Source organism: Myotis brandtii, unplaced genomic scaffold (genome assembly GCF_000412655.1).
Source record: "Myotis brandtii unplaced genomic scaffold, ASM41265v1 scaffold240, whole genome shotgun sequence".
Classification (NCBI taxonomy): Eukaryota; Metazoa; Chordata; class Mammalia; order Chiroptera; family Vespertilionidae; genus Myotis; species Myotis brandtii.
This window is the reverse complement of record NW_005359064.1, coordinates 5,043,883-5,053,473: the sequence shown is the minus strand read 5'-3', so window position 1 is coordinate 5,053,473 and position 9,591 is coordinate 5,043,883. Positions and strand designations below refer to the sequence as shown.

The window sequence follows — 9,591 nt, the reverse complement described above, 5'->3', positions numbered from 1 at the left end:
TGTCCCTGGGAGAGGGGCCGCCTTAGGCTTACTCAGAATGGGAGCAGGTCACTGAAGTAGGGCCCCCCATTTCCTGTCCTCCAGGGACCCATACAAAAGGTAGAGAGGCTGAAGTCACAGCTAGGACCCTGGAGCCAGTAACCCTGGATGCCCGCAACTTCCACCTACATGCCGCAGTTTCCTCATCTGTCAATCGGATGACAGGGTTGCTGTGAGGACTCTGAGATGCCAGCACACGAGCACTCACTGCATGTCCCAAGTGGGAGTGGGAGCACACCAGGCTCTTGGCCTGCCTGCACATCCTCTCTCCTCCTCAGGCTGCACTCAGTAAACCATGGCTCAGAGGAGCTGGACTGGCCAGCTCCCGGTCACACAGCTGGTGAGGGGGAGAGCCGAGAGCACACCACGCTCAGTCATTTGTTCGAGACTGGGGTGTGAACAGCAATGCAACAGCCTACTGAGCCACCCTCTACTGGGGGAGGTACATTTGGATGGAAGGGGTGCAGGTAGCAAGTCTAGGGGTGAGGCAGGGGCACACTTCTGAGAGCCTCAAAACCAATGCAATAGGATCTCCAACTTGCAGACTGCCACCACTGGGCAGACAGCCTGGACATGACTGACCCCACATACAGGAAGGGCACTGTTCATTCATGCGCAGTGTGTGGTGCCCAGCTGATGAGTCCAGGGGTGAAAAGAGCCGGTACCCATGGGGTCTGTAAAACAGGTATGGGGGGGTGGGGCGGGGCGAGGAAAGGAAGAAGGGGACTTCTGGCTGTGGCTTCCCAATGCCCAATTAAGCCCCTTCTCATTAATGGGCCCAAGTCCAACTCCACAGTCCACATGCTGGGTCTCAGCTTCTCCGCTGTGGGAGTGGTCAGAGAGGTAGGAGAGCAGGACTAACTGGACTCCAAAGCTCCCACCCAGATCCCACCCAGAAGAGGCCCTGGGGCACAGAGAGTGAGGAGTGTGTGTATGGGGGGTGGCGGGCAGAACAGGGTTGGACTAACCTGTTCTCCCAGGCTTGCAGGGTGGTCTGTGGGCATATACAGCACCTCAGCCAGCTGCCTGCCAGCCATCAGCCATCAAAAGACTGGGAGAGGCATTCCCAGCCCCGGGGAGCCTGCCCTCCTGCTGGGACACCATGTGGAATGTCTCCAAGGGGCTCCCCCAGCACTTCCCATGCACCCACCTCAGGGGGAGGTCCTCTGGCCCCTTCTAGGCACAACCTGTGCAACACACTCCACAGAGGCTCTGATGGCCCTCTCCCCTGCTCCCCCAGCCCTGTGTGTCCTCCCTGGGGCAGGAAGGAGTGAATGTTGAGTGGGGGCCTTACTCCTGGGAAGGGAAAATGCCCCACTCAGGCCATAGGCTGAACCCTCAACATGAGGGCACAGGGGCTTACACGGAAGGTGGCAGGGTCTGCACTGGCCTCCCTCCGTCCCCACTAGCTAGTTGGGCAGGCACTCAGCCTCACAGTCACTGTGAGCAGAAACCCACAGCACCCCAGGGTGGTCTTCAGTCAGCAGCCCAAAGCTGGGGTGGGGGTGTCCCTTCTCAGAAGTCACAGAGTCTGAGGAGTGGAACATGATTCCCACCATGCAGACATGGGAGACCTCTCCTAATACCCCACATGGGAGCTGAGAGCACAGGCTAGCCCAGCCCCCACCCATGGTGCACAGCAGGGAGCTGTGTCAGCACGAGGCCACAGGACAGCTATTATTTCATTCGCCAGACTCCACCCCTGCACTGACCCTCTGGCTCCCAGGCACCCCCATCCTACAGACGCCCTGGGAACTTCCTCCACAGCAGGCCAGCCCTACCCTGGTCCCACCAAGTCAGCCTGATCCACAAGGTGGCTCACTCCACCTGCCCATCCAGGAAGCCCTCCCAGCCCAGTTCCATAACAGCTCCGCTCAGCCCAACACTTGCTGGTAAGAAGGAAACTTGGAAATACCAGACAGGCCCTGCCCCACAGTACCCCATTCTCACCCTGAGAAGCCCAGGGGATGGTCCTGGAGCTGGTCCCTGTCACTCTGCAGTGAGTCACCACACTCCACTCACCCAGCCAATGGCGGGTGGGGGTGAGGGGCACTACCGTTGCCCTGCCCTTGGCCTTGCTGCCTCCTCAAAGGGTGGGAGGTGGGCGGGCCTCCCACACAGCAGAAGGCAACCTTAGCAGACACTGGATCTCCAGGAGGGGAGGGGCAGGCACACCTTCCTGTACCACCCATACACATAGACTTCCCAAGTCACCGTGTGTCTTCAGCAAGCAGAGCTACCATCTCCAGGCCCCAGGAGGATGGTGGGATGGCCAGCCCTCTTCACAAACCCTGACCGTCCAACCAAAGCCTTTACAGTATCAAATGCAACACTGACCCACAGGAGGACCACGGGAAGGCAGGCAGGGGCCCATTGAGGCACCCTGGCCCACGCTTACCCCTTGTCTGAGTCCCCATGGTCATTGAGCCTAACACAGGGGCGGCACCCCACCTCTTCATACATTGGATCTGGCCTCCAGGTCACGGAGCAATGCTGTCTCCTACCCCCAGCTCCATCCACCCCATTACCCTGCCCCCACCTCCACTCCCAGGCCTGACCTTTCGAATGCGGCCACTTCGAGTGCCAGTGAATACCACAGTGTGGCCCCGGTAGTCATAGGCAGCCACGGCGGTCAGGCCATCCTCCTTGTCCACAAACAGGGGCATGCCCTCTATAGTAACCGTGCCTCCCAGTGGCTGGTTGAAGTCCTGCCCGCAGAAGTCATCGTCGATCTGTAGGGGCTGTGGGAGAAGAGAGGTGAGACTTTAGGCTGCCCAGCCTGCCCCAAACTCCTTCTCCCTGAGAGTGGGGCCTCAAAGCCAGGACCAGCCAGCTCTACTAACTGAAGGGACTCACAGAGGGTCCTCATAGGCAAGCACACGACCATACAGCAGAGATGTGGCCCAGGGTACCACCCACACAGATCTGAGAGTGGGAACCAATTCGACAGATGGAGAAACCAAGGCTCCTTGAGGCCCAGCAGGCCCAGGGCTGGACCCATTTCTCACATGCACACTACACACAGGCCCCATACCCATTCTGGATTAGGAGGCATGAAGGAGGAGGCAGCTGGGGGAAGGTCAGGGAACAGCCAACCAACCAGGGACCAGGCCTACTGCTCCAGCGATAGCCACACAGAGGCAGGGGACAGCCCTGGAGGGGGCTGTGGACCACAAACTGTCTTGTAGGGTTTTATTCAAGAGAGGAGACAAGGATCAACCCAAAAGGCAAGGGAAGGGTCCAGCTGAGGAGGTGATGAGTGTGAAATTACAGAGAAGACCAGAGCACAGGGAATGTGCGGGCTGTTCCAAGGCAAGAGGGAGGAGGGCAGAATGAAAGAGGCAGGTTCTAGGTGGACCAAAGGGGACAGCTGGTCCCCTGGGTAGCAGGCTCAGAGTTTGAGGTTTGCAGGGGGAGAGGACCACCAGGGCTGGGAGCCAGAAGGGGACGGGCAGGAGGAGAGGCAAGGTCAGGGCTGGGCTGGGGTCCTGGAGGGGATGTGAGGAGAAAGTGGGAACAATGCCCAGGAAAGGGGCAGACCTGGCCATGGGCACAAGGAATGAAAATCATAGTGTGACCCCAGCAGGCACTGCCCCTCCAAGCCTCAGTTTCTCCATCTGTACAATGGAGACAGAATGCCTTCCTTGAAAGGCCAAGAGGAGAATGAATGATGCATCTGTCTAGTGTACCCAGAGCCTTGATGTGGAGGCTGGCCCTGTCATGAGGCCCCCACTGCACTGGACATGAGAAGGGGACCCTCACCATCCCACCTGCCCCAGAGACAAACAAGTGTCATTCCCATTATAGATATGGGAAAACTGAGGCCAGAGTGGGGTTGGGCTTTCTCTGGGCAACCCAGCAAATCCCGGGCAGCAGAAGCAGTGGGGCTGAGGCCTGGCTCTGGAAGTCCCCAATCTGGGTGAATTCCCAGCTCTTTCACTTGCGACCCTGAACAAGTTCCCCTCTAAGCCTGGTGTCTTCCTCTGGAAAAAAGTCGTTGCTACCACCTGGGCACACGAGATGCTCCCCAAAAAGCAGCTGGTCCCAGGCCGGCCCCATCAGGGCCTAGAGACAGGAGATATGGCTGCCAGCTACTGAGCTCCCAGCATCCATGTGCTCAGGCAGCATCAATGTCAGTGCTGGTGTCATCAGATCCCACATGGCCTGGCACCCAGTACAAGAGTGAGCACAGCTCTTAACAGGGGACTGTGGGGGGAGATGCTGTCTGGTGCCTCATCTCCTCAGAGATCTCAGAGCCTCAGAGATCTCATCTGAAAAATAGAGACTAGAAGGGGCCAGGAAGCACCCAGAACAATGCCAGGCACGTGGTCAGTACTCTGTCCAACAGGGACTTGGGGACTGAAGGACATGTCCTGCTCCTCCCACCCACACCTCCTAAAGGAAGAGGACAGCCTAGAGCTGCAAGCGAGCTCTGAGGCCAACCACTACCCTCTGGGAAACAATGGGCAAGCGGCAGCACCTGGCACAGGGCAAGTGGCACACTGTTATTCAGAGGAGAATGGGGTCACACAGAGCCAAGGCTGTCCAGTTTGTGAGGCTGGCAGGGCGGGAGCAGCCACCCTAAGGAGGCAGAGTGCCCACTCACCGAGTTGATGCAGCCCAGCTCCTTGTTGAGCAGCCAGGGCAGAGAGAGCTTGCCCTCGCCACGGTAGCAGGACTGGATGCGCTCCTTGATCTTCTCCTTGATGGCCCTGAGCGTGAACAGGCACAGCACCGATTCCTTGGGCGGCTTCACACGGTTCTTCTGGCCCTGAGCAAACACGGTGAACAGCACATCCTCATTGTCAGCCAGGCCTAGCTGGCGGGCCAGGGCGCTGCCAGGCCGGCTCAGGTACGCATCCTGCACCAGGCGGTACTCCACCCCCGCCTGCTCGCAGCCGATGGGGAACTCGACATATGAGTAGAATTTGGGGTCATCCACACACAGCCGCACAATCTTGGAAGTGAAGAAGTGCTCGCCGGCAGCATCGGGCGAGGTCAGCTGTGTGTCCAGTTGCAGAGTGAGGTAGTACACAAACTGCTCACTACGGAAGCTGTACACATAGTAGATGTCGAAGGCTGGAAACTTGGACAGTGTGTCTGAAGGGATCTTGAGCTGCGACGACACGAACTCATCCTGGTACACGAAGCTGAACATGTCCGCGTCCTCCTCGTTGGCCATGAGCCGGCGGCTGGACAGTGTAGGGAAGTACTCAGACTTGCCATCGATGGGCGTGCCCACGAAGAGCTTGGCCTGGGCCTGGCCCGGCGGCCCGGCAATGAGCACACCTGCCATGCTGCCCGCCTCACGCACGCTCGACAGGTAGTGCTCCTTGCGGTGGTGCGGTTCACCCAGCTTGAAGAGGTCGTCCAGCCGCAGGAACTGGCAGATGCCCTGGGAGGCGCTGCCACAGGCTAGCAGGCGGTTAGCAGCATAGTCCAAAAGCAGCAGCTTGTTGACATTGTTGGTGCTGCCCAGGCCGTGTGGGCATGACTGCACGCTGGGCGGTGGGTAGCACTTCTCGTTGTCCTCCACAGGGCCTGTCTCGTGGGTCCGCAGCAGTGTCAGGTTCCCCGACAGCTTGTAGATACGGTTCACCGCGCCCACATACACCTCGCCGGTCTGCTCGTGGACCACCAGGTGGGTGAGGCCCCAGTCGCTGGCTGAGAAGGTGCGGAAGACAGGCTGACGACCCCCGCCAGCCCTAGTGGCACCCGCCACTGCCCGAATGACCCCCAGCAGCAGCAAGAGCATCAGGAGCACCCGCGGGCTCAGACGTAGCAGTGGCATGGCAGGCCTGGGCCTCAGGCCTCGGTGCTCAGGTCCTGCAGGGATGTGCATCACGGGGCCAGGAGCCTCAGCCCTGCAGGGAGAACAGTGAAAGAAGGTGTGAGCGTGGGCAAGACCTTACCCCTAGAGGGCAGACACACCCACATACCTGCTGAGCTCTCTGGTGTGCCTGTCTCGGCTGGGGCATCCCATCCTCCACCTCCACAGGCACGATCTAACCCTGGAGAAGCCAGAGGTGCAGAGAGGACACCTCCCTGGCCTAAAACCCTGCAAATGCAAGGGGTGCACCAGGAGTCATCAAGACCAAGCCTGAGACCCCAACATGTAGCATAGGACTCCTATCTGGCTACCAGACATGCATCATGAATGCCTAGGCCTACCACTGCCAGCCAGGTGGAAGAAAGTAATGGACCCAGGAGCGAGGAGGCAGGTGAGAAGGGCTTGGGGGTCTAGACTGGGAGCCATCACCTCCTGACTCAGAACCTCCCCATGTCCTAGGGGCAAGTCCCCCAAGCTCCAAGCTCCCAGGGTGGGTGACAGCCTCTACTCAAGGCTCTGGGGACAAGTGCTCCCTTGCAGGCCCTGGATAATCCTACTTGCAGGCACTACCCCCGCAGCAGACAAAGACATATGGGCGGCAATTCTTAGTGAGGGCAGAGGGCAATCTGGGTCACCTTGGCCCTGGGGCCAGCCCCTTGCTGACCTCAAGCCCCTGTACTCTGAAGACTGATCCAGAAACCAAGCTGTGTGCATGTCTCATCTACCATCCGCATCCCCAGCCAACAGGTGCCCCCCACCTAACCCTTCCCAGGTGACCTAGTGAACTGCCTCTGAGTTCCCCTTCAAAACCCTTAACCCAACTCCAAGGAAAGAGAAACTCCTTCAAAGATAAGAGAGAACAGAGGCTCCCTGAACCTTACCTCTCAGCAGTGGCTCTCTCTCCCCAACCTCCAGCCCTTCTACCCCCACCCAGAGCCCAATCTGACAGCCCCCAGGCTCACCTCCACCCGACTCTCCTCCACTACCTCATCATGCTCCCAGCACCACTCACTCTCATAACAGGCCCAGGCACGCCCAGGATCCTCACCCTCCAGCCCCAAGTCACACTCACCCTCTAAATCTCCCCTAATCTGCCCACCCCTCTCCCACCTGGATGACCACAGCACTTGGCACCCTCTGCTCATGTCCACCTACAGCCCAGTCTCCACACAGTAGCCCAGGTCACTTTTCTGAACCACATTTAAGGTCACCAGCCCCCCTCCCCAATTCTGCTATGGCCCCCTCTTACTCTGGAAAAGTCTCATCTCCCCCCCTAGCCCAGAAGCTGACAGGCAGGTACTAGTTTAAATTAGACTCTGTTGCTGTAGCCATGCAGCCCCATTTCTCTATTTGTAAAATGGGAATGACAACAGTTTCTTTCTCATGGGTAACAGGGAGAAGGTCAGGGCACTCCCACAAGGTGCCACCAGCAGGAGTACCCTCTCCATGCCAGCAAGGGCCCTACCCTGGCTCTGCCAGATGTACTGGGGCCTCTCACCCAACTCCTGGCTGGAGAATGACCGCAGAGATGCTGAGCACCAACTGCAGGCAGGTGCTGGCGAGAGCTGCACACATCCTTTGCTCCCAGAGAATGCCTCTAATATAGCCTGACACCTCATGTTACAGATTGGGAAGCTGAGGCCCAAAGGACCCTCTGCCAAGACCAGGCTGGGAGCTGGCAGCTGACTGCCAGACAAGGCCCAGAGGCCTCTAGGCCTCCATGTCTGCCTTCCCCTGGGCTCTTGGACTTGCTGTCCCCTCCCCTGCTCCCACACTCCGGCTCCGTCTCAGCTGCCTCCCCTAACCTGCTAGCTAAAGGTAGCAGCTGCTCCCTCACAACCAGTCACCCAGTCTGAACTTGCAGCATAAGACTTGCTAATGGCTTTGTTACTTCTTATTCCCAGACACTCTCCCCACTAGAATGAGTTCCCTGTGAACAGGGCCTAGCTCTGTGATTTGCCACGGTATCCCCAAAGCTGACAACAGGAGCCAAGACTTGTGAATGAATGAATAAATAAATGAATGGGCCCTGGATAGAGCAGGACCTGCTCCCTCACCTTGTCCTCCCTCTCCTCATACCCTCTGCCCAGTGATGCCCACACCCACTGCTCAGGTAGGGAAACTGAGGAAGTGAGAGGCATTAGCCAGGATCCCACCAGCAAGAAAACCAGGTTGTGCTGCCTTGCAGGACCCTCCCCGCAGGATGTCAGCTGCCTTTGCTTGAGGATCTCTGCCCAGACATAGCCCCAAGAACTACAGTCACCAGGGACCTCTGCTGGCAGCCAGGAGAGGAGTCCCCAGCCCTCTACACCCTGCCCCCAGCTCAGAAGCCCAAGGCAGACCAGAGAAAAGGCTTCTCACAGTGGCAGCAAGGCCTGGGCTGAAAGCTGAGTACATGTGAACTCCAAAGAAAACATGAATCACTCACCGTTTATCAGTTCAAAGCAGACCTGCAATTACCAGGGGCTGGGCTCTCCCCTCCTCTGGGATAATTATACACATCTTAATGCAATTACGGGCCCTACTTTTTATATTAAACAGGAGAGACCCAGCTGAAGAAGCCACCATCCAAACCCTGGGCCCACACCCCATGGGCTCATCCCTCTTCTTCTCCCACAACAGAGACCGCCCAGAAGGGAAGAGAAGGGACAGGCCAATGGGATGGGGCTGCCAGCCAGGAAAAGGGGGATCCAGGGCTGGGCCCCTCATGCCCACCATCTCATAAGGGCCAGCAAAGATGTCTGGGTCACTTCTCCTATCTTAGAGATAGGGTGCCCAGGGCTCAGATAGACCAAGGTCACCCAGCTAGTCCAGGCAGGACAGGGCCTGATTCCCACGCTCCTACAGAGATCTGGACAGCCAGCAGACTTGCTGGGACTCCCACATACCTCTGGTCTGCCCAGGAAAAAATGCATTCATTCCGAAGCTGCTGGGTGCTGGGAAGGACCACACTAGGCTAGGGGAAGGGAGCACCACACATGCTGTGCCCTGCTGCTGGGAGGGAGCAGAACCAGCCACTGTGGTCTAGGGAAGCTCCCCAGGGAGCCTATTCACCAGTTCTAGAAGGACCAGGCACAGCAGGAGCTGGTGGGGGAGGGGGTGTCCTGGGTGTCGGACAGCAAGACCAAAGGCCTGTGGTGGAACCTCCTGGAGGGGGCAGTGAGAATGACTGCAGCTTCCTGGGGCCCAGTCAGAGTCAGACGGGAAGAAGAAGCTGAACTGGTATAGGGTGTGCCAACTGGGGGTGAGCAAGGGAGAGAGAGGCCAGGACAGAAGCAGACAGGCCTGGAACAGCATGCTCCACTCCTGGGCAGGATAGGCTCAGCTATGCAACAGAGAGCAATGTCCCCTGTCCCTCTCCCAGTGGCCCCTCCACCACTCTTCCTCACCCTGAGAAACAAAGACCCTCACTCACTCAGAACCTTCTTCACAGAGGGAGAGCCCCAGCCCCACATCCCTGGCTCTGGGTCCTTCTGGAGCTTGGACAGTTTGGAGCAGGGAGGGGACTGAGAAGATATTGCCATCCTACCCAGTGGTTCACCATATCAACCAGGACAAAGAGCTGCCTGCCACCCCACCTCCCCAAACAGGGACCTCGGGAGGTGGTCCCGAGATGCCCTGCTCTCCCACCAGCCCAGCCCTCAGGAACCAAGACCTACAGAGGTCTGGACAGGGCACTGGAGTCCTGCTTCTCAGAAAAGTGCCCACCACTTGGCCTTCCC

At 58.5% G+C, this 9,591-nt stretch overlaps 1 protein-coding gene across 2 annotated transcripts in view; it reads right to left on the bottom strand.

Annotated features, from left to right (window-relative positions):
* Positions 1-8,362, bottom strand: part of PLXNA1 (plexin A1) — a 51,256-nt gene extending 42,894 nt beyond the window's left edge. The window contains exons 1-3 of one of the 2 annotated variants that reach the window (XM_005866943.2): positions 8,298-8,362; positions 4,646-5,903; positions 2,598-2,780 (exon numbers count right to left, since the gene is read on the bottom strand). In XM_005866943.2, coding sequence (XP_005867005.1) covers positions 2,598-2,780; positions 4,646-5,881 — 1,419 coding nt within the window. In that variant the 5' untranslated portion in view covers positions 5,882-5,903; positions 8,298-8,362. Of the gene's footprint in view, positions 1-2,597; positions 2,781-4,645; positions 5,904-8,297 lie in introns of those variants that run through there. The other variant, XM_014540298.1, reaches the window with a different exon arrangement.
* Between the last annotated feature and the right edge of the window lie 1,229 nt (positions 8,363-9,591).